The following is a 25,536-nucleotide window of genomic DNA, read 5'->3' as shown; positions in this document are numbered from 1 at the left end:
GCTCCGGGCCTCCTGGACATGAGGGGGAAGAATAGGAAGAGGAGGTAGGGGAGAACAAGCAGTCAATTTGACTAGGCAAACATCCCATCGCATCCCCAGGGTCCCCAGCTTGGGTAGCTGTTACGTTCACTCCAAGCCAGAACTGCCTGCTCTTTGGTCCAGCCATCCATAGAGGCCTGAAGTCAATTAACATTGGTCTCCTTTTCTCTTGATTCCATTGAATTTTTATTTGGTGAGAACTTAGAAAAATGCTTTGGAGGCCAGCGGAAGGCAGTAAACACAGCCTGAACAGAGGGAAAGAAAAGCCAGAAGAAAAAACATAAAATAGGGAAAGTTTAACATCAACAGTTGCCATCTTTCCTCCGATGGTAGTCAGAGAAGCCAGATTGGCAAAAGGCTGTAGCCCATGTTGTCTGTAGCCCATGTTGTCTAAGACTTGTTGAAGAAACTGAGGAGGTTTAGCCAGGGAGAGGACTCAGGAAGACACAACAGATGGCTTCAAGTATTTGAAAGGCTGTCACCTGGACGACAGATTAAACGCATTCTGTTTATCCCCAGAATGAAACAGTGGGCTAAACTTTAGGATTAAAATAATGAAAAATTTTCTGTTTCGTTGAGTCAGTGTTGGATTGTAATAAAAAATTTTAAAAAGACCATGGTTCAAACCCTGATTTATTGCTTTCTATTTTTATGACCTCAAGCAACTTCATTTTCTCTTAAGCCTCAGTTTCTTCATCTGTAAAACTGGAAGATTTAGACCAGAAAACCTCAAAATTTCTTCTTATCAGTGATTCTGTGATCTCACTGAGTCTCAGTTTCCTCATCAGTAAAGAAAGGTGGGATACTAGAAAATCACGAAGGTTCCTCTAAATCCAGTTCTAAATCTATGGTTCTATTCAAAAATGGAATGGGCTATCTCATGAGGTAGTGAGTTCTCCATCACTTTCCAGTCTTAAAAGACTTGATGAAGGGAGGGAAAAAAGGGAAGGGAGGGAGAAAAAAATTGGAATACAAGATTTTGCAAGGTAAATGTTGGAAACTCTCTTTGCATGTATTTTGAAAACACAAAGCTATTATTTTTTAAATGCTAGATGACCCCAGTCAGGTACATTATAGAAAGTGTTCTTGTTGGTCTCGGGGTCCCATCTAGCTCTAAGACTAAAACATTTTTGTGACCTTCTGATTTAAAGATACTGTCTACATTCCTGCTACATCTGCTCTTTCACCCAGTCCCTAAAGCAATGGCTGTTTTCACATCCCCTCACTATGGTAAGCCTGAAATCAAAAATCATTCCAGCTTTCCTTGCTGGAATCACCTCAAATGTCTTCCTGTTCTCATTCTGCTCCCCATCTTTATCAACAGCTTAGAAGTCAGAAACAGTCTGCTTCTCCAATATGCAGGTGAAGAGAGCAGGAAGGGACAGTTGACACATCCCCCAATATTTCACACTGGAGTTATCATTCCATCTACTAACATTGATTGCAACCCCAAGTCTTAGGGGGACCATTTTCATGAGCGACTGTGGCTGAAAAAAATCCAGCCCTTGTGGCCAAGTCTCTGGGAGTGAGCCTTCCATACTCAATAAGGTTGTTCCTCATAATTCAAGCTCTCTGTCTCTCTCATCCCACCCTGAAAACCTTCCCAACTCCCTTGGAGGCTTCAAATCTTGCTTTCTGTTGACACGATATCTGACATCATATAGCATATCCCCAAAGTTGTAGTGATGTTTTAAGCTTATAAGGCTTTGGGGAAACCCTCTACAATGCTTTAGAGTTTGGAAAACCTACTTTTTCATTGGAGCCTCACAACGATCCTTAGAGAGAGGTGGTGTTTTTCACTCGTTTCAATTGTATATGACTCTTTGTAACCCCGTGTGGGGTTTTCTCAGCAAAGATACTAGAGAGCTTTGATATTTCCTTCTCCTGCTCATTTTATAGAGGAGGAAATTGAGACAAGTAGGGTTAAGTGACTTGCTCAGGGTCGTGTCAGAGGCCAGATTTGAACTCAGGAAGTTAAAGTACTCTATCCATTGCACCATCTAGCTGTGAGACAAATATTACAGGTATTATTAAGACCTATTTTAGAAATGAAAAAATTGAGACCCATTAGTGGCCATCCCAAGGTCAAACAGCTACTTAATGGCAGTGCACAGATTCAAACCCAGATGTCCCAAAATTCAGCTCAGGGCTCTTTATTATATTCCATATGTCTTTTCCTACCTCACCGGGTCATTGTGAGGGAAGTGCTAGGGGGGGAAGGCACTCTAGGCTGAGGACTGGAATGGGCCCTGAAAAGAATACTAGGCTTCGGAGTGAAAGGATGGGGATTAAAATCTGAACTCTGATCCAATCTGTGTGACCATTGAAAATGGCTCACTTTGGCAGTTAGGTGGTGCAGTGGATAGAGCAAAATCCCTAAAGTCGGGAGGACCCGAGTTCAAATTTGATCTCAGACACTTAACATTTCCCAGCTGTGTGACCCTGGGCAAGTCACTTAACCCCAATTGAGGGAAGGAGGGAAGGAAGGAAGGAAGAAAGGAGGGAAAGAAGGAAGGAGGGAAGGAAGGAGAGAAGGAAGGAAGAAAAAGACTCACTTCTTTGGGTCTGGAAAATGAAAAGAATGATCCTTGCACTACAAATAGCTATAGAAACACTTGGTACCTACTATCTACTAGGGATTGTACTAAGTGCACTTAGTGCACTAAGTGTACAATTATTACTTCACTTGACCCTCACAGCAACCCCAAGCTGCAGGTATTATTATCCCCATATTACAGCAAGTGTTTGCACAGTACTTTAAGATTTACAAAGGCCTTTGCAAATACCACCTCTGATTCTGACAGCTCTGGGGAGCAGGAACTATCATTACCCCCCCATACCCCATACATTTTATGTGTTAAGTAAGACACAGCCAGTGTCTGAATCTGAATTTGAATTCAGGTCTTCCTCCCTTGAAGTCCAGCTCACCACCGTCAGATAAAAAGTATTAAAGGGTAGAATCTGTACCCAAGCCCTCTGAGTCCAAAGCCAGTGCAACCTTTGGAAATAATAATACTACAAATAACTCATGTTTCTATAGCAGTTTAAGACACTAAAGGTGCTTGCCTCACAATCCCTCTGAGAGGTGGGTAAGCTTGTGTTATTCTCTCCATTTTAGCGATTAGAGAACAAAAATGAGATGCGATTTGCTCCAGGTCACACAACCAAGAAGTGTCACAAATCCCATGCTCTTTGTATGTACCAGAAACCAGCCCTAGAAGCTTGGGGTCTTTCTGCACTTGAAGTCCTCTACTCTGCTCATGAGCCTACACCAAGAGCAATTTGAAGGCATTCACTCCCATTTCTTTAGTGAATATACTCTGGGATGAGTTTTTTGCTCAAAACACCCAAAAAATGTATTGAGTGCAAGGAGCCCCATTTTACAGATGAATATAAAAGGAGCAACCTGGTGACATCTAGGATGTCCTGTGTGACCTTGAGCAAGCCATAGTTGCCTCCTGAGTCTCTGTAAAATGACAGAGGTATGTTAAATTCTTTTTAATGCTCCTTTCAGCTCCAAAAAATCTATCATGAGATGAATTAATGAAATTGTAAGAGTTACCCCTTAAAGCTTCAATAAACATATTTGTACATATGAGTCTTTTCCCTTTTTCTCCTTCTTTGACATTTTTGAGATATAGACCTATTAGCACTATTGCTGGGTCAAATGATATGTACAGGTTAGTAACTTTGGAGAAATACTTCCAAATCATACAAAATGATTCGTCACTTTACAAAAGAGTTACCTACAGAATCCCATAGGTAGTGGTGGTGGTAGTAGTAGTAGTAATGGTAATAGTAGTAGTAGTAATAGTGCTAGTAGTAGTAGTGTAGTGCTAGTAGTGATAGTAGTAGTACTAGTAGGGCTAGTAATAGTAGGAGTAGTAACAGTGGTGGTAGTAGTAGTAGTAATAGTACTAGTAGTAGTAGTAGTAGTGGTGGTGGTGGTGGTAGTAGTAGTAGTAATAGTAGTAGTAGTAAGAGTGCTAGTAGTAGTTGTAGTAGTGCTACTACTACTACTAGTAGTGCTATAGTAATAGTAGTAGTAGTAGTAGTAGTGCTAGTAGGAGTAGGAGTAGGAGTAGTGGTGGTGGTAGTAGTAGTAGTAGTAGTAGTAGTAGTAGTAATAGTGCTAGTAGTAGTAATGGTGGTGATGGTGGTGGTAGTAGTAGTAGTAGTAATAGTAATAGTAGTAGTAGTAGTAGTAGTAGTAGTAGTAATAGTGCTAATAGTAGTAGTAGTGCTAGTAGTAGTAGTAATGGTGATGATGGTAGTAGTAGCAGTAATAGTAATAGCAGCTAATGTCTATAATGCCTACTATGTGCTAGTCACTGTGCTAAGAACTTACTAGTTATGCCATTTGGTCCTCACTAACTTTGGCAGTAATAGTGCTATTACTATTCTCATTTTATAGAAGAGAAAACTGAGGCAAAATTTAAATGACTTGTCCAGGGTCATATAGCTAGTTAAGTGTCTGGATCCAGATTTGAACTCAACTCTTCCTGATTCTAGGCTCAGAACTCTAGCCACTGTGCAATCTAGCTGCCTCAAGCAAGTCATTTAACATGTCTGCCTCAGTTTCTTCATTTATAAATTGGAAATAATAATAATACCTCCTCAGACAATTGGGAGAATAAAATAAGTTAATATTTGTGAAGTGCTATGAAAAGCTATGAAAAGTCCAACCAGAATGGACAGAGTACATCACTGAGGAGTTAATCAGCATCTGTGGGGAGAGGGGGTTGATTTTACCCAGTCCTATCCCTGAGCACTTGTCCCTTAATTCCAGGTACACCTGTAGCTTTGTTTACCCAAGGGGTATTAGTGCTTGTTCATTATGAGTCTAATTAATGAATGAAACCCCGCAAGTTCTGGCTGAGAAATGAAATGATAACAACCCTTGGCAGCACTGAAATAACAGCTCTTTTCTTGTTTCAAGTGATTTCCTCCCAAGAGCTCAAAGGATATAACAGATGATTATCTTCCTAGCCCCTTTGAGGAGGGAATGGTCTTGCTTTAGGGTTGTTTATTATTGGGTAATAGGGTAACAGGAAGGCAGGGCTAGAGAGAGAAGAATAAATCATATTTCCACTGTTCCTGAGATTTAAAAAAGTACTTTCATCAAAGCTCCATGGGACTATTTTTTCTTCCATTTTACAGATAAGGAAACTGAGACTTGAGAGGTTAAGCAACTTGCCCATGATGTCCCAGCAAGAAAACATATGAAGCAATATTTGAACCTAAGGTTTCTGGACTCAGGTTTATTCACTCCAACACTCTGCCAAATTCTTCTCCATTTTAAGGGGCAGGAGTCCTGGTGTTTTCATCCCTGATTATTGAGAGCTGATGTACAGATTTCTGAGACTCTGGCATTGGGGTGGACCTCTGGTGGATCGTGGAGGCTGGGGGCCTTGTCAACTCCCCATTGCTGCCCATTCTCCATCAGCATTAGCAGCACGTCTTGCCTAGAATTCCCCATGGAGCTCATTATCAGAGGTTTGGAGGCTCCAGCCTTGCCAGAAGGATGCAGACATCGTGCTAATATTTAGTCCCACCTACCCAGGTCTCTACTGGAGAGCTCGGTTTCAGCCCTGACCTTGTTTTCCTCAGAGTTGTTCAAGTGAGGGGATGAAGTCATTTTATAGGAAACCTCCTATACAGTTATATGGGATGTGTTCTCTAGGCAGGCAAGGTATGGACCAACTAGTGACAGTCTTTCTTCCTCCTTTCACACATTCTTTTCTCTTCCTTTCTTCTTTCTTTTTCTGATTTTTCTCCTTTTCTCCTTTCTTCCCCACTGATGCACTCCTCTTCTCTTTCTCTCTTCTCTTTCCCTCTCTTCCCCTCTTCCCTTCTTATTGTCTCTCCTTCCCTCTCCCCTCATCCCCACCATTCTCCTCTTCTCCCATCTTCTCCCCTCCCCTCCTCTCTCTTCAGCTCCCAGAGATTCAGTAGGCAGATGCTTGGAGTGTAAGGGTTATTTTTGTCCAGCATAGCTGCCATAACTGTCCCCCTTCACACATTCATTTATATGCTCCTTTATTTAACACATTCTGAACTGAGCCCCTGTCTCCCATCCAAGCCAGTGCCAAGCTCTGAGGAGGAAAGAAAAGAAGAAAAAAGTTAAGGATCCCCTCTCTACCCTGCCTCCACATCCTCAGATTACCCTCTTCTCTCCCTTCAGCCAAATCTCACCAATTTGTTCAGATCCAATTGGAGTCCACCTCCTCCAGGAAACCTCTGCTCTCTGAGTTCCTTCAGGTAAAACCAGATGGGGTAATGACTAGAACTCCGATCTCAATGGTCTCTAAAGTTCCTTCTAACTCAAAATCCATGATTCTGCAACCCTGTGAACTCTCCCTCTTTTAGGTAGCTAGGCAGAACAGTAACTAGAGCTCTGGGCTTGGAACCAGGAAAAACGAGTCAAGATCCAGCCTCAGACACTTACTAGCCATGTGATCTGGAACAAATCACTTAATCTCTACCTCAGTCTTCAATTGTAAAATGGGAATGATAATAGTGCCTATGTCTCTGGGTCCTTGTTAGGATCAATGAGAGAATGTTTGCAAAGCATCTGGCACACAGTAGGTGTTTAATAAAAGATTGTTTCCTTCTTTCCTTCTCTGGCCTTTTACAGAGAGAGTCTGATCTCCAGAGTCTAGCTATTGATAAAATATTTTTTCCCCTTGAATGTCAGTGATTTCAACATGTTACGAAAATTCACCAATGTAGATCAACAACTAGAATTTGGCTTCCTGTCATACTCTGGATAGTTTCCTGTGAATATTGAGTGATTCAGAGTTCCAGATGGTCTTGACTTCAGAGATGACCCTCTATCCATCAAACATCATCAAAATACTGTTAGATCCTGATTCATAATGTTCTCTCATCAAATTGTTTCCTATTGGACAGATACCTTGGTATACGAGCTCTGGACCTGGAGTCAGATTTTCTCAGGTTCAAATCTCACCTCCTGGACTTGGTGGCTCTGAGGCCATTCAATTAACTTTACCTGTAAAATAAAGTTCTTTCCACATTGGATTATTGTGGGAGAAGAGATTTGTACTGTAATGTGCTAGATAAATGATAGCCATTTGTGTATCTATATTGTGTCTTTCTAATCCAACTGGAGCATTTATAGCCCCAGAATGCCTTTGAAATTATATTAGGCAACTTAAATCTTCAATTTCTCGTGTATCATCTGAAACTCCACCATTAGAGGCTCATTCTTCTAAGTCTTAAAGAATTTGTAGGCTTCCAAATTCCCAAGAGAATCTAAATATTCCTAAGAGGAGTAAGTTTATTAGTGGGATGGTGGGAATTATTTTTAGATGCTTTCCAATTCTGAGCTGACATCTGGACCCTTCAGACAAGGGACACATTGAGGTACCTACATTAAGCTTAGGGAGGTCATAAGGATGTTTGGATCAGAGATGTAGAAGTGAGAGGGATCTCTAAAGTCTTCTAGTTAAGGTTATGAAAACATGTAGTCTCTAGTCTCTTAACTAGAGAAGTTAAGGACTCTCCTAATATAACACAGGAAGTAAATGATCAAATCAGTATTTGAACTCCTGATCTTTGATGACAATTTCTGATGACAATTTAGCAGGACACTGAAGGTGGATTTCCCAGGTAGGGCACTCAAGACCCACGAGCAACTTCACCTAATCCCATCCTGGCTCATGAATGCCAAAGGAAAATAGGGGTTACCGGATTGCAATTAATTTCTAGATGTTTCCTAGAGTCATCAAGGAACTGACAAATGTAGTCCACGAATAAAGAAGGAAATCATTAGGAAGAAACAGATTGGGAAGGGGATATAGACTTCTGCTCAGGAGAAATATGAGGTGTTCCCTCTCAGCACCTTCCTCTACTACAATCTTTTGAGCTAGATAGTACAAATATTAGCAATGTTGATTTTACAATTGAAACTGAAATTCTGGCATGTTGCTTAAATCACAGGAATCTGGAATCAACCCTAGTCTTTTGGTACTAGGTCATAAAGTCACTAAACTATAGCCTCAGAGGATCTATAATCCATTCTCCATTTTTACAGATAGTGAAAGTATGGGTGCTTAATTTAGACCCACAGAGGAAGCTGGCTACTTGGCGAGAGAAACCTAGAACCTTTGGTGTACAAATTAGTTAATAATTGACTTAGGTCTGTCTCTCATCCTGTAGAACAGATGTTAAATCCTTGTTTGCCAACTCTGCCAGAATGCCCAGGAAGCATCAGAGATGAGATTTGAACTTAGGTTCCCTGCCCCGAGAGCCAGTGCTGTATTGTCCCCCTCCCCAGCTCCTTGAGTGTCCAGGCTATAAGGGACTTCAAAAGCCTTCCACTACAAGTCTATATACAACATTAAGAAGTGAGTCATCTGAGCTCTACTGGCCACTCTTCTTCCTAGGTACCCTTGTGCTGCATCACGAGGCTTTCATGCCTGGGGAAAAGCCATGGGATCCAGAGGCCCAGACTGGAAACACGTGGGGTCATTGCTGTGATCACATGTTTTTCAAACCCACAAAAATGTGCTTCCCCAGGGATGAGAAGTTTTTTCCATAGCTCCCGGACTAAGATGGTCTTGTAAATTATGAGTCAAGAGACTTGATGGCCAGTTGGCTCCATTCTACGTCTGGGATCCTTCATCCTGCATCTCACTCTACGAGTTACATCATGGTCCTGGATGGGGAAACTCAGAGGCGAAGACTGTGAGCTGCCCCCTTGTTTCATCAGAGTCTCCCTCTTTCCTTCTCATGCCTGCCCCGTGAAGCTCAGCTTAGATATTGGGTCCTACAGCCGGGGCTGAGAGGGACTTTAGGAGTTTTTGAGTGCAACCCCCTGTGTCACACAGGAAGAGGGAGCCAGGATTGGCTCCCAAATTTACACCTCCAAATCTAAGGTTTTTCCCACTATACAAAACTACATCATATCCTGTCCCTGAGTCACAATAGCAAATTAGGGACATTGATTTGGCCCTGTAAGCATCATGAGATCATAGACCCAACATTTTCAGGGACTTCAGAGGACACAGAATTCCAACCCCCTTCTTTATAGGCATGAAAACAGGCTGGGCAAGAATAGGGGACATGCCCAAAGTCACACAAACAGCAAAAAACAAACAATAAAACCCACTGGGATTTGGACACAGCTTTCTGGACTTCAAATAAAGTCCCTATTCAGCTGCATCACACTAAAGTAAAGCCTTGCCTGTCAATTTGCTCTTACTACATTTAAGTTCAATGGAAACTCCTCCATTTGACATTTCTAGCTCTTCACAACCTGGACCCCTTCCATATGCTCTGCTGCCGACGCCTCCATCTCCTGTTCCCTGCCCCTGCACTAACTGGTCCCATGTGCAGAATTCCTCCTTTCTCCTCCCCTCCCTCACCACCTTCTGAGCTCCCTAGTTTCTTGTAAGAATAGAGCAAGTATCATTTTCTGTAGGAGCATTATATGCATTGCCCTCTTCCCCATTCCTGCCAGACCCCTCCTTTTCAAGGGTACCTTATATTTATTTTGAAAGAGAGAGAGATGGATTATACAGAGTATATTAAATGTCACATACACACATATAATGGATACATGTATATATTGCATCTGTACATATTTATTATATATTGAATATCATATGCACACATATAAAATATATGTGTGTATATATAATATATTTTTTATTATAGGTAATATGCTGTTGCTCATCTCTGACTCTTCATGACCCCATTTAGGGTTTTCTTGGCAAAGATGCTGGAGTGTGGGCCATTTCCTCCTTCAGCTCATGTTACAGTTGAGGAAATTGAGGCACACAGGGTTAAGTGACTTGTCCAGAGCCACACAGCTAGTAACTCTCTGACACTGGATTTGAACTCATAAAGATGAGCCTTCCTGACTCCAGGCCCAAAAATCTGTGCACTCCCCTAGCTATTCCCTATATATATAAAATATGTTGAATGTAGTAATATTAATTCATTTAGGTACAATGTAAATGTGAGCATATTATTATATTATAGGTTGAAAAAAGATATATAATAAATCTATCATATATATATAAGCAAATATTTTTAATATAATATATACTGTATTATCTATAAAATATAGGTTGTAATATGTGCATGCATGATGCATACATGTGCACAATATTATATGTTGTGAATAAAAAGTAATGCTTGCAATTATATATAATACATTTATGTATATTTATGCAATATATTTATGCATTATATAGTATACAATATGTTTCACATAGTAAATTGAATGTAATATACACAACAATATGCATATATATATGTGGAGATGCGATATATTGTACATTGAAAATAATATAGATCTAATATATATATTATATATATATATATATATATATATATATATATATATATATATAATGTGTGTGTATGCTGTGGCTTAGAGACCTTTAACTAATGACTAAAGTTACACTGACCAGTAACCGAGTCAGTTCTGAAAACTGATGCAAGGAGTTTTCTCACAATTATACTTCTCAAGCATTATATGTGTCTTATCTGAAAATTTGCCCTTACTAGTCAGTCATTGTTTCCATGTTCTTTTATCAAATAGTAATAAAAGCAATAGTTTGTGCTTAAATACAGTTTTACATACACATTACAGTAACACTGACATTGATCAAATGTCCATTGCATTATATGTCTTTATTAGCGATACATATATGTGTAATATGTTCTTGTGCTCACAGAGTATGTGATTATGTTCTGTACCATGTTAGAGATGAGTCAGATATTCTTTCAATATAATGTATCTGTATGTATCACCTGTCATGTATGATACACACATGTATGTGTTTGTTTCCCATACCTATATGTGTATGTGTTGTTTCCCTTATCAGAATGTAACCCTTGAGGGCTCCCATTTCCATTTTTATCTCTATATTCCCAACTCTTAGAACAGTCCTTGACCCTGGGTAGCTGCTTGATAAACGCTGATTAACTGGTTCTGGATGCTCATAGAGAGTTTTCATCCTTGCACTAGCCAAATGGCTGTTGGGGGCCCTCCTCCCTGTGGCCAGGCAGGTGGGTCCTGAGGACCAGAGGCAGAAGTCACTCCGGAGATGATCAGCTCACCAAGTGCTGTACACAGACTCATGGAGCACATTGCCCTTGTGGCTAGGAAGACCTGGCACTGCGGTCAGGGAATGGAAACTGGTGCACATCTTTCTCTTGTCCTGTGAAAGACACAGCAGGTTTGTGTTTGCCTGTCATGTCAGAAAGTGCAGGAAGAAGGCTTAGCTTCCCTCGAGTTTCTGGAACACATTCAGGGCTCAGAGGAATTAGCTCTGCCAGGAAAAAACCATTAAACTTACATCCTCTCTCCACCTGCTTGAAAGCTTCTTTCCTCCCCTCCAGGGACTAGAGCCCCCTCCCCTGCTTAAAGCTACCATGCTATTTTTTGATTCTCTGTATTCGTCTTTCAAGGTACTCGTTGGGCCCCTTAATCCAAAGAAGGATGGCCCCCTAGTCCAGGGCTTCTTAAACTGTGGTTCTCAACTCATATGGGGTCTCAAAACTGAATGTGGGCGTCACAAAATTGAGATTTATTTACAGCAAATGTTTGATTCGTATACCTCTCTTGTATTCTTGGGGTTGTATACAAATTTCTTGAATGAAATGGGGCAATAATGGAAAAAGTTTAAGTCTTGCCCTAATCACTTCAGTGCTATGGGGGTTAGTGAACATGCCAGGGGCTTTTGTCCAACTCATAAGATTAAGAGATGGGAAGGACTTTTAGAGATCAATTAATCCAATCCTCTCATTTTGTAGATAAGATAATGAATGAATAGACATATATTGCTTAATTTGTATAAATATTGTTCTGAGTACAGAGAATACAAATATAAAAGCAATAATAACCCCAGGCATCAGGAAGCTTACAATCTCAAGAGATAAACACACACACAAAATTTGTGTCATTCAGAGAGGAATAGTTTAATCTAAAAAAGTACAAGTTACTGGGAACATGGGGAAGTATACCAACACACTCCATCCAGGAACAATGACAGAGTTGTTGGATCATATGACTCCAGAACTGGGTTGAGGTGTGGAGATGTGTGCAGAATAGCCAGCAAAGTGATACCTTGGATACCTCAAGGAGTGCAGAATTAACTGAAATAAAATTTTAATTAGGTTAATGAATTAACTGAAGCTTTTCCAAAATAGTGATCTGACTGAGGTCTTCACTAGCTTTCTTAGCAGATGTGGACATCACTTATTGTCTCAAGTTTTCTGATTTAGAAAAACCCACTACTTGTGGGATGTACTTTTCTTGGTGTGAAGAAGAGTGGTTCAAATCTTGTTTCTGACACTTAATATCTATGTGAGCATGGGCAAATAATGTTACTTTTCTAAGCTCAATCTAACTCTAAATCTGTGACCCTATGCTTTTTTTCAATTAAGCAAAATGGCCCCAAACATAGCTGATTTTATATGTAAACAGAATAGGTAACCACCAACTTTTATGATTTTAGTGACGCCAAGGAGATATTTACAAGAAGACAAATCCATGCCCAAAATGTCGCCCATTCTGAAATTCCCATTAGTGTTTATAGAATCATAGATTCAGAGAGGGGCTCCATAGGCATCTGGATCAATCCTTTCATTTTGAAGATAAAAAAGCTGACGCCCAATGAGATAAGTCATTTTAAAAAGGCCACACAGGGAGTGAGCATCAGAGGTGAGATATGAATCCATACTCCTTTACTCCAAAGCCAGTTTCCTATCCATCATATCACACAAATTGCAGGCTTAGCCATTTTTTTGGAGAAATACAAAATGAAGAACTTTAGAGGGAAGGAAATGCTATTTATTGGTTATTGTTCAGTCACTTCAGTCATGTCCAACTCTTTGTGACCACACTTGAGGTTTTCTTGGCAGAGATACTGGAGTGGTTTGCTATTTCCTTCCCTAGACCATTTTACAGATTAGGAAATTGAGGCAACCAGGGTTAAATGACTCCCCCATGGTCATATAGCTAGTCAATATCCAAGATTCAGGAAGAGGAGTTTTCTTGACTTCAGGACTAGCACTTTATTCACTGTACTATCTAGCTACCCTTTATAAACATTTTTCTTTTAAAATATAAATTCCCCTGTGAGATATGAATGAATGCAGGAGCATTTATTAAGTGCCAAGCTAAGAGCTGGGATACAAATACAAATGTGTCCGATGATGCCTTAAGCTAATATTAATAACCAGAACTTTACAAAGGATAAAAATGCTTCTCAGTAAGACAGACCTAAAAGAAGAGCGGAAAGGGGTTTTTATTTTGCTTTGTAATGTTTCAGCAGGAAAGCAGAGAAGATGGCAAAGTTAGACCTGCACAGTAGCATGAGAAAGCCCCGGTGGGTCAGAATTTGTAAGAACTGACTTTAAAGTGTGACTCATGCCTGCTATTCGGATTGCCTTGGACAGGTGCATTCCCTAGTTCTCATTTTCCTATATGGAAAATGAGCAGGTTGAATTAGAAGGTCTCTGATGTCACTTTTAAACCCTTTGACCCATTCATAGAAGGCAAGCAGGATTTATGGAGGCTCTGGGCAGATCTCAGCAGCTGTAGAACAAAGGATGCTGGAGAGAGAGGCTCTAAGAAGAAGGAACAGAGAAGCACTTCAAGAGTACATTGTCAGAGTGCCTAAAAACAAAAGTTCCTTCCCTGACAATTATATCCAGGGTTTGGTTCCAACTCCCAAGGGAAGAGAGAACAATCATGGTTTTAGTGTTCAATCCAAAACTCAGGAGATAATGATCATCAAGATGGTGGGCAATGGATAGAATCTTGGAAGATTCAGCTTTCTGAATTCAAATATGACCTCAGATATTTACCAGCCATGCAGCCCTATTTGCCTCAGTTTCTTTATCTGTAAAATGAGCTAAAGAAAGGATCCAGTATCTTTGCCAAGAAAACCCCAAATGGGATCATAAAGAATTGTACACAACTAATTAATAACAACAAATTGAGGGAGAAGCCCTCAGCTCTAAGAAAATTCTCAAACTGAGGAAACAATATTCACATCCATTGACCTGAATCAAGTATTGGTCTTTGGGACATTCGGTCAATCAACAAGGATTTAGGTGCCTCCTGTGTGTCAGTTATTGTGCTAGGCACTGGAAATAAAAAGAAAAATGAGGCTATCCCTCTCAAAATCTTCTCTCAGGAGACATATAAATATATATGGACATCTACAAATATATCCAGAATAAATACAAAATAAATACTATGTCATTAAATATTAAATAGCCCAGAGGGGAAGTATTAGCATATTTAGGGATCCCAGAGGACTTTGTGTAAGAAAACAGAGTTTGATCTGCACCTGGAAGAAAAAAGGAATTCTACGTAGCAGATGAGGAGGAATGAATTCCAGGCATGGGGAATGGCTGGTGTGAAGAAATAGGAAGCCCAGAAAAGAGTCCACTTTGGCTGGATCAAAGTGTACAAACTGAGGATAATATATTAATGCTGGAATTATGTGAAGTTATAAAAGCTTATAAAAGTCAGTTTATAGGTTGTCCTGGAGGCAATGGGGAGCCATTGGAGTTTATTGAGCAGGTGAGTGACATGGTCAGATACACCATAGAAATATTATCCCCATTTTATAGATGAGGAAAGAAGTAAAGTGATGCCCAAGAAGGGACAGACAACTTAGCATCTTGTCACTGGAGTCACCTGGACTCAGTCTCCTCATCTGTAAAATGAGGCATTTAGCCTAGATGGTCTCAAAGGTCCTTCCAGCTTTAAACCTGTGCTCCCATGATCCATGAGTCTACATTTCTTACTCCATCACTCTCAGCCTCATTGAAGACCATTACAACCACTGAGTATGACCCTGCTAAGATGTAAAAGCAGCCCCTCATCATGCCAGCAATCCAGCCAAGTCCAGCTATCGCCTCCCTTGTCTGGAAAGTGCCAGACCTATACTATTTTAAAGCCCTCTCTTTCCTGTTATTTTAGCTGACTGTCACAGTACTCTTGCAGGGTTGGCTAAGTAGGAATTATTTTCTCTCCTTTCAAAGATGAGGAAAGGGGACCCAGCCAAGTAAAGTAACTCTCGCAAGGGCACCCAGAGTCAGTGACAAGCCAGGATCCAAACTTGGATTTTTTGACTCCTCTTCCAAGGAGCTTTCATTGACATCCCCTTTCTAGCTTTTGGAGGGGTCTCCTGGACTCATTGCCTCACTTTCCCTTAGTGACGGGAGCTCAGGCAGCAGGCATTGTGTCTCCATTCTGTTCCTGGCTGTGAGGGAGCAGTGTTGGGGGTGCTCACCTCATGAATTGTTGCAATTAATGTCGCATTACCATTCCAAGCGTCAATATAATAACTGTGTTGGCAAAAAGCTTATTAAGTCTCCAATTGAGCTATTTAACTGTGCAGTCTCTGGCGGGTACTTATTCCAGATCGCAAGGCTATGTTATGAAATCATAACAGCAATGATGCATTGGGCATCGAGCTCATATCCTGCCCAATCCAGTTGCTACATGGACAGAAAGACGAGTGAGCAGAGCTGGAGGAACTGACATAATTGGAAGCAAGAAGAGGGTAGAGGGACTGTGTAATGATGATTTCATTTTATTCCCTCCAGTATCCAGTTAGGACAGACGTTCGAAACCTGGGCTTCTGGGGACACAGTTCATGGGGTCTGTGAAAGGCTTTTAAAAATATTTGGATAACTCTGTAATTTCCTTTGCAATCTCATGTGCTTTATTGTAAACATTTAAAAATATAATTCTGAGAAGTGTTTCATATACCTCGCCAAACTTCCAGAGGAGTGCAAAAAAGATTAGGAACCTCTGAGCTTGGAGAGGAATAGATAATAGGTAGGTAGGTAGGAAGAAAGAAGGAAGGCAGAAGAGAACAAGGGAGGAAAAAAAGGAAGGAGGAGAGAGAAAAGGGAAGAAAGGAAGGAAGGAAGGAAGGAAGGAAGGAAGGAAGGAAGGAAGGAAGGAAGGAAGGAAGGAAGAAAGGGAGGAAGGAAGGGAAGGAGAGAAGAAAGGAAGGAAGGAGGGAAAGAAGGAGGGAAGGAAGGAAGGAAGGGAGGGAGGGAGGGGAGAAATGAGGGAGGGAGGAAAGGAAGGAAGGAAAGAAGACATAGTAGAAAGAGCACCAGTTTGTGCAGAGGGGGAATCAGAAGATTTGAATTCAAGTTTCAACTATGAGACTTGCTAGTTCTGCATCACTTTAAAGGTCATTTCCCCTTTCTGGACCTCAGTTTTCTCAACTATAAAATGGGAAGGTTTATATAAATGGATGGATGGGCGCAAAATTGCTTATTGAATGTCAGTAATACTTAGTGGATGCCAAGATTAGATAATCTCTAAGGTTCCTACAAGCTCTAACTCTCTGCAGGGCTCTCTGACATGGAGAATCAACAAGGTCATGTTTATGGTCAATGTGGAAAGAAATCCGAATTATCATTTCACAACATTAAATCTGTTATAAATCTTCAAAGTCACATAGATGAGGAAACTGAGATCCAGAAAGATGGGAGGGCATTAAAGGAAACAGCTTGTTGGTACAGCCCTCACTCTGACATTTGTCAGATAAGTGGCCTTTGGCTAGTACTTTGACATCTCCGAGCCTCAATTTTCCCCTCTACAAAATGGGGACAAGACCTTCTTCAAGGAAAACATTTGCAAGATGCTGTGTGTGTGAACTATCATGAAATGATTTGCCCAAACGAGACTAGAATTGATGTCTCTTATTCCCCAGTTAAGGATCTTTCCATGAAGCCATGTTACCTTGGTCACCAAATTGCTCAGTGCTAAAAAGATATACTGTCTTTTCAGTTTGTGTTGGAATCTTTACAAACTGTAAAGAACCATCTTATTATTATATTATATTTAAAGAAGAAAAAACACCAACAAGTTTGGAGGAGATAAGAAAGACAAACAGAAAGAAGTGCTGTGTCCCTTTCATTTGCACTGAGATATGTAAAAGACAGAAAATAGAAACAGATTAAATTGCAATTTTGACAAATTCCTCTATGAGAGAGCCTGAATGGATAATTACCTGTGATTATTTAAAATATAATCTGATAAAGAGGCACCTTGATATAGTAGATAAGGTGCTGCATTTGAAGGCGGGGAAGAAGGATCTGTATTCCAGACCTGATTTTTACTCTTTGTAATTGTGTGACTCTGGGTAAGTCACTTAACTCCGCAGATCCTCAGTTTCCTTATTTGTTAAATAAGAATAATAATAATGCCTTGTAGTACCCATTTCCTACAGTGGCTTTGAGGCTCAAATGAGATCAGGTAGCTAAAGTACTTTGTACATTTTAAACATTATGTAAATGTCATTTGATTGCTAAGTTTTTGAGTTGAATATTATTGGAGAGAGGTAACTCTCCTGATCTCTCCTTAACCATTCATTGACAGTTTCTGTGATGCTTGACGTGTACCATTGACTTTATCCTCATGGTATTTTTAGTGCTCTTAGGTTTTCACAACACAAAGGATAGTCAATGTGGGTTAGTTTCTTTTCTGTTCTTTCCTTTTTTCTTCCTCTCTCCTCTCTTCTCTTCTTCTTTTCTCCATTCTTCTCTTCTTTTTTCTTCTCCCCTTCTCTCTCTACCCTTCCCCTCTATTTTCCCTCTGTCACTCCCTTGCCCTCTCCTTTTCCCCTCTCTGTCTCAAGGTTGATCCCAAACAGCATGAGTCAAGTCCATTCCTGTTACCGTTCCCAGTCAGCTCACTCAGAACATGCCTCTGATGACAACTCTAAAAAACATTTATGAAGGCCTTACTCTAGGGTTTTTCTTTTTTATTTAATTAATTAATTTATTTCATTAACAAAATTTTATGTTCTCTCTTTCCCCCTTCCTCCATTTGGAAAAGGAAAAAAGAATCAAAGCCCTTGAAAAAAGCATACAACACAAATCCCCACCCTGGCCATGTGCAGAAAAGGATCTCCTTCTCTTGCTTATCATTTAGAGAATCTAGTTCTGAGCTAGATGGCTCTCACATTAAGTCGTTGGGATGAGACATGGTCCTTCCCACATGAAGCTTAATCTGAGAGGATGAAACACCCATGCAAAGAGCCACCAGACATGTGGCACATTCATTGCATGAGAACAGAGGAGCAAGGCCATTGCTTTTGAGAGGGAATCAAGGAAGGCTTCCTGGAAGAAGTGGAATTTTTGTTAGCTTTTTCAAGGATGGGCAGGAATTTAACAGAATGAAAGAAGGTAACCTAAGTAAACTTGTTATTTTCCTCCTTCCCTGAGACAAACACAGCTCTGAAAGCTCGTAATAATGTGGTTTAAAGTGAGCAATTACACAGGGAAAGGCAAGACCATACATTAGCCCAGCAACTAAGACAATTGATGAGCACGCCCTCAAGTGCTGGCAGGTGACATTGCTGGATAGCTCCTGCTTTGAGAAAACATTTCTGGTCTTCTCCTTCAGTTCTTTTCATCTTTGGAACCCTCACGACCAACGGGACTGGAGTGTGTAGGAAGGAGTTATTCCACCTTTCCTTTTCCAACACCCTCTTTTCCTCTATCCTTCCCCCCCCCCACCCAGGAAAACCACCTCACAGGAGGAAAAACACCAGGAGTCTACCGCCGTTACCTCAACTACCTGGGAGCCCACCAGAAGTCCCACCTGGGAAACAACAGTCAAGTTGGAGATCCAAACTGCAGACGTGGGTCGTGAAGGTGAGGCTTTGGGTTTGGAGAGCAGGTGAGCCGGAAGGGAAGCCCTCAGTGGTGGGCCGGGGATTACACTTGTGTCAAGCTCTCTTTGGAGCTGAGGGAACGATTGGGTCTCATTTTGAATAATATTGCCATGATATCTTATGTTCCAATGACTGGACTGAAAAAATTCAGCAAAGACACAACTCATTAAAACTAGCTCACTGAAGAATGTGTAGCTAAGTTAGTTTGCCAAATAATTGAGATTTTCCTTTTTTAGTGTCAAAATATTTTAATACGACCATTTTAGATGGAAATGACTCTTAAGAATGCCTTCTTAACAGAGGATATGCGTTTGAATGTAACCTTTTTTAATGATCTAATATTTTAGTACACCATTTTGAATGGAAATGACTCTTTTAAGAACGTCTTCTTAAAAGAGGTTATAGATGTGAATATAACCTTCTTTAATGATCTAATATTTTAATACAACCATTTTAGATGGAAATGACTCTTTTAAGAACAAGGATATGGATGTGAATGTAACCTTCTTTAATGCCATTGAGAGCGATTGAGCTATACAAGGCTATTGGCTCCTATAAATCATCCCAAGTGTTGTGTTTCAGAGATGATTGAATCAGGGACTGTCAGAGCTGAGACACCGAAGCCCAGTAACAGCCATAATTAGGACAAGGCAGCTGAGGCTTTGTACCAGGGTAGAAAATCCAGAGGGCTTTGACAACATTGTTCTTGGGGCACCTCCTTCCCTGTTTGTCCCATCCCCATCAAAGGTAACAGGCTTCAAGTCCTCAGCAGCTGAGCTTTGAGCAGCATAGAAACCTCAGAGAGTCTCCCGTCCTATCCCACAGTGGAAAGAACCTGGCCGTTGTCATTCTTGTGAGGAGCAGCCAATTAGTTCCTTAGAAGCCTGGAAGTCTAATAGAATCTCAGGGACCGCTGCCTCTTCTTGACTACAACATGGTTGAGCCTAGTCTTCAATCACTTGCCCCAACTAAAAAGATATTGATAAGATAAAGATAAGAGATACTGAGAGTCTAGACTAGTGATAACGAGGATGACAGGGACAGTAAGGATGAGAGACACCCTGAAGACTCAATGGATGACTGACTGTAGTGGTAGCCAGGGAGAGATTAAATGACTTGCCTAATATCTAGTTAGTGACAAGAGTCAGGACTAGAATCCAGGTCTTTTGGCCACCAGTCTAAAGTCCTTTCCAACAGTTCTTATGTCTTTTTTTCATACATTTTTATTCCACTGCTCTGCCTGCTCTAACCCCTTTCCCTTCACTCACCCCACTTCTAATTTGATATTGTTAATTCGGGGTGAGCTAAAATAAATGACAGCACTGAGCCGATTAAAATTTTATGTAAAATTAGAGTCAGTAGGGTCTGAGCAAGGACCATTAGATACTTTCCTATGCATTAAATGCATGCATGAACATGATGACATATACTTTGACAGCTTCAAAGAACTTTTTGGCTTTCTTCTGGGTTCTCTGCCATGTTTTAGAGAAGTGAGGTTATGGGTAAATGGATTGCTGCCATACTTCTAACCTCCTCTAGGGCTCACTTTCAAAATTCTCTTTTATACACCCTGGGCCAGCAGCTAAGTGGTTAAACCACTAAGAATGCTAACTGAGGTCATAAATTAAGATCATATGTTAACCAGTGAGCTTCTATAACATAGAGAAAATCTTTCTCCAACCCATAGACTGACCTCTCATCCTGCCTAACTACCATCACTCCTCTCATTCGGATTTGTCAATCCTGCCTCCTCAATGTCTCTCCTATGCTTATTGTCCTTCTTCCCTTACCACTTGCCTGGTTGGGATATCTCAGTTCCTTTTCCTTGAACCCCACAGAGTATATTAACTATTTTTCCCTTTTCAGTCTCCCTTTCAGCTCCTCTTTCACACACTGCCAAACAGCTGTCATCCTATTAGTTTCCTGATATAATTTTCAGTAACTCCCCATTGCCTAATTCAATCCAAATCCCTTAGCCAGACATGCAATGAAGACTCTCCACAGTCTGCTTCCATGGCACCCTCCAAACCTGATCTCATACTAGCCTCTTTTTTTCATCCTATGCTACAAAACAACTCACTTCTATCAATAGATGTCTGGTGGAAGGGATCTGGAAACCACAGACTTGGGTTTGCCTCCCAACTCAATCACTTCCTACCTTGGACAAGTCACTCAGCCTCATCAGTTAGACAACTTCAGAGGAAAACTTCAGTATCCTCATCTATAAAACTAAGGAGTTGGATAAGATTATATTTACACTCCCTTCCAATTTCCAAAGTAATGAAATGTTCTCCAGGCAACCTCTATGTGTTTGTTCATTTGACTCCTTCGCCTAAAATGTTCTTTCTTCCCCAAATTTGTCCTTCATTTGTCCTAGATTAAAAAATCCATCTCTCTTTGAAGCATCTTGCCTGATGCCTTTGGTCAAGCATCATCTGAACTCCCCACAGCACCATCTCCTCCCCTCTAATATACCATTGAGAACCTTTTACCTTGGCTTGGCCTCCATGTTTTTCTCTCTCCTAAATGGTAAGCCTTTCAAGGGCTGGGGCCCAGTCTTCCTTCTTGTTTCTTCCCAAATTCCTAGTGCCGGATAAATATTGAATTGCTCTAATATTTAGAGCACTAATCTCAATATTAGTCAGGGTGCTTCTTACCATAAAGATGTACAACAAGTCATAAAAACTGGGGGTGTCTCTGGCAGCTCAATATAGGCGATGCAGTTTGGAGCATGTTTCAGTGCAGATAAATGAGCAGGGAATGACATTTTTGTGGATAAAGGATGACATGTCTCTACATGACTATTTACTTTGTCCACTGAATGCCTAATTATTCCATGTGAACAAATCTCTACAAATCAGGCAAGGGTGCCTCCCTATCTCTCTCTACATGCCTTTTATCTCCCAGCATTTTTCCCTCAAAGGAAAATTTTTACCCTTTAACTCTCAGGGCATTCCAAGCTGTTAGTATCCTTGGAGCTGTTTGGGTTTCAAGCTCGGTGTGACATAAACTTGTAATAATTTAATGGAATTATGTCATTTTCTCCAGAGGTGCTCCAAGATTCATCTCTTCTCAGAATGTTAGAGGGCATTGGGAACTTAAGAGATCATGTCATTTGGAGGAAAAATAGAACTTAGGTTTGAATGTCAGCTCTGCTTTTCCCTAACTGTCTTTAGTTAAATCCCTTCTTTTTAGTTCAGTTCAGTAGGCTTCTTTGTCTGTAACATAAGTGGGCTGAAATCAATGATTTCTAGGGTCCTTTCTAACCTTTTTTCATCTGTAACATAAGTGAGTTAGAATCGATGATTTCTAGAGTCCCTTCTAGCCCTAAAATCTCTCAGTGAATCAGGAGTCTATGGAAATACTCTGTGCACTCATCTCAAAGGCAATCACTAAATCCTCCCCCCCCCCCACAAATTCCTGTCCTTCTGAATTGGAGATAGAGGGATTTAACTTCTCCAGAACTCTGCCCTCAGACAACCTTGGATTTCTTAGGTTTGCAGGGATTGGTTTTCTCCCAATGAATAACAGGACATTTTTATCTTCATAAAAGGCACTTAAGAAAAACCGATATTATCACTCAGGTAAAGTAACTCATGTCAGAAAAGGGGGAAGCCCACCCTGCCGGAAAGAAATCTCCTATTCTGAGGCAAATCTCCTATTCTGTTGCTGCTGCTGCTGTCATTATGAACAGTGACGGGGATTACTGGAATGGAGAATGATGGGTGAGGGGAGGATGGAACAAGGAAATGAAACATAGAAGAAGAAGCAACCCTGGGTGGGGTCTGGGACCCGGAGACATACACATCAGGGTTCTCAGAGGAATTAGACAGCAGCTGTGATACAGGGAGTGGGAAGTGTTCTACATCTCTAACCCCACTCCAGGGCTGAGGAAAGTTGGCAGAAGGTGGAGGAGATATCCCTGGCAGGGAGAAGTTTGCCAAGCAGCTCTCTCTGAGCCAAAGTGACCAGGGACAGGGCTGGAGGAATGGGGAGGACAGGAAATGCAGAGCTCGTTGCTGTGGTGATGTGTGAGGGCAGTAAAGAAGGGTTAAATTGGAGGAGGTGGAATGTGAAGGGGGAGGAATTTCAAGGACGTGTTAATGAAAAGCAAGAGAAAATTTCATTCTCCCTGTGTCAGGGTCAACATGACAGAAATGGCTTTTTGCTCATGACACAAAGAGAGCTAGCAGGAGGCAGGGAAGGGGAAGACAATGGCAGCAAACTAGACGTGTTCCTAGCATGAAGACCAGGCAGAGAGAAGTGGGGGCTCCTCAACCCCCAGCCCCTTTGCTAGCTAATCTCTTCAGTGAGCACACAGGATGCTCAAGACAAGGGAGGCCCCCTTCTCAGGAGATGCAAGAAGGAGCTAGCTGCCCATCTGGGAAGGAGGGAGAATAAGAAGCCTTTTAGAATACTGGGTTTGGGAAAACCTCGAGGAAAATGTTAGCAATCCACTCTAATCCAGCAAACATGTATTAAGGACCTACTATGTGTAAGGCCCCATGTTGGGTTAGGTGCCGGGACTATAAAAACAAAACAAAAACAAAATACAGCCGCTAGTTTCCATCTTCCCTTGCCTGCTTTGCCCACTGTCAATCAGAATACATCTAATTGAGCTAGAACCGCACTAGGGGTTTCTCAGGTGTACAATGAAAGGGCCTGGTTGGTAAAAATAAATATTGTTCTCTGCTTTAGTCATAAGACTATTGAATGTAAGCTCCTTGAAGGCAGGAACTATTTCTGCTGCTTATCTGTATCTTCACCACTTAACACAATGCCTAACAAATAGGAAGTATACTTAATCAATGTTTATTCATCAATAAAAGCTTTTGGAGAAGCTTTCTCCTCCCTCCCTCTTCTCTTCTTCCTCCTCCACCTCCACTCTCCTTTTCATACTTCCTTTCTCTCTCTCCTGATTTCTTCTCTTTCCCACTTCTTTTCTCTCCTAATTCTTCTCCTCTCCCTTTCTTTACTACTACTTCTTTCTTTTTTCTTTCTTCCTCTCTTGAATTCTTCTTCATCTTTCCTTTCCCTATCATTCACTTTAGTTTTCTGCTTCATCACAGCCTCTTTTTTCTCTTCCTTCTCATCCTGCTTTATGTTTTCTACATCTCCCATCTTCTTTCATTTGTTCCAGCTTCCATTATCTTCTCTTCCTCCTACTGCCTCACCTTCTCTTCATATCTTGGGAGACATAAAAAAATAATAAAAAGATCCCTAAACTTTGAGACCGAAGGCTTGGCCTTGCCACTACTTAGTTGTGGGACCTTCAACAGGGCTCTTCCCCACTCTGGGATTCAGTTCCCTGCTCTTTTCTCTAGCTCTGACATTCTGTAATTCTACTTCCACTCCAGAAGAATAAAAAACAGGTGAGTCCAAAGTAACAGCAGGTATGGAACATCTTCCCTTTGAAATGTGAAATTTGAATGAAATTGGAAATTCCCTGTGAAATGGGCTTCTTCTCACTCAAGGGAAAGGAAGGATTGGTAACAGAGCAACTAGAACACCTGGAGCTCATTGTGTGACACACACATACCCCCAACCTCCAGTGAGTCTGGGGAACATCGGTACAAATGAAAGCAGGCCTTGGGTTTGGTGAAATAGCTTGGACTGGACTGTGTAACCCAAAGTAATTGGGACAAGGGACCAGAAGAGCTGCTGGTTTGAAATGAATGGAGCTGTTAGACCTGGAGGCTCCTAAGTCCGGGGAGCGGGGCATTGATTGGCAACATCATCCCCAAATTCACATGGAGAGAATTTTCTGTAACATTTACTCAGAAAACAGATTTATTTCTGGAATTGAATGTGGGAGTGCATATGGGTGTTTAGATCAATGTAGATGTTTACATTTGTGAAGGTCTTTGTGTATCTATGTGCACATGCACATATTCTCATGTGGACCTATATTACTCTGCCCTCCTAAATTTGTGTGTATTTCTACATGTAAATTGTTCTTCCTTTTTATCCTTGAGCATGGCTTTTTCCTTCTCTTTTTGCTTCTCTCACTCTCTCTCTCCTTTCCCTAACAACCCTACTCTTCTCTTCATTTTCTTTCTCCCCTTCCAACTTCCTTTTCCTCTGTTCTCCTTTGATTCTCTTTCTCACCCTCTTTTATTCTCTCTGCCTCCTTTTCCTCCTCTATCCTACCTCTATCACTCTCTCCCTTTCTCTCCCTGTTTCACCTCTTCTTTCAAGCCATCTCCTTTCTTCCTCCTCTTTCATTTTCTTTCACTCCCTCTCCTATTCTCCTTTGGTCCTATCTCCCTCTGTTCTCTCCCTCTCATAGAGTGAAGCTAACCTGAGCTGTCCCTCTGCTCTCCCTTCCAGAGGCAATCCTGAATGTGCTTGACAGCAGAACCAAAGAATTGCTAGTTTCCTACCGGATACCCATTAAGTACCTTCGCCCTTTCCACACCTACCATTTTGAGCTGATGATGGTGAGTGTACTGGACCAGAGATCCAGCTTTGGGGGCAGCTCTGCTTTGGCCTGGCAGGGGATTAGGGCTGGGCTATTCCACTGCCTCTTTCCAGTCTAAGGTCAAACTCGGGGGAATCCATAATGGCTCTGTTCCCAACCTATGATTTAGAAAAGTACTCAAGCTTAGGAGTGAGGAAGTGGGGAGGACTTGCTCTGGAAGTAGATGGGCCAAACAAACATTGATGGGACAAGACTTTATTTTTGTTGGCATTTGGCACCCTCAAAGACCTTTTCCCTTTGTTTCTATTAGTCTGTGTTATCCACTACCTATTCCTCTCCCCAAATGAGAATAGTCATGTATGAAAATAAATCCCTCAA

The 25,536-nt window shown here is 41.1% G+C and overlaps 1 protein-coding gene across 3 annotated transcripts in view; it reads left to right on the top strand.

Annotated features, from left to right (window-relative positions):
• Positions 1-25,536, top strand: part of CCDC33 (coiled-coil domain containing 33) — a 205,347-nt gene that overhangs the window by 44,817 nt on the left and 134,994 nt on the right. For all 3 annotated transcript variants that reach the window (XR_004232550.1, XM_031956621.1, XM_012545514.2), the window contains exons 3-4: positions 18,584-18,717; positions 25,068-25,177. Coding sequence is in view for 2 of the 3 variants with exons in the window: in XM_031956621.1 (XP_031812481.1) it covers positions 18,584-18,717; positions 25,068-25,177 (244 nt within the window). In the remaining variant the exon portion in view is untranslated. The remainder of the gene's footprint in view (positions 1-18,583; positions 18,718-25,067; positions 25,178-25,536) is intronic.

Source organism: Sarcophilus harrisii, chromosome 2, assembly GCF_902635505.1.
Source record: "Sarcophilus harrisii chromosome 2, mSarHar1.11, whole genome shotgun sequence".
Lineage (NCBI taxonomy): Eukaryota > Metazoa > Chordata > Mammalia > Dasyuromorphia > Dasyuridae > Sarcophilus > Sarcophilus harrisii.
Note: the sequence above shows the minus strand (reverse complement) of the source record. Positions and strands in the feature narration are given on the sequence as shown.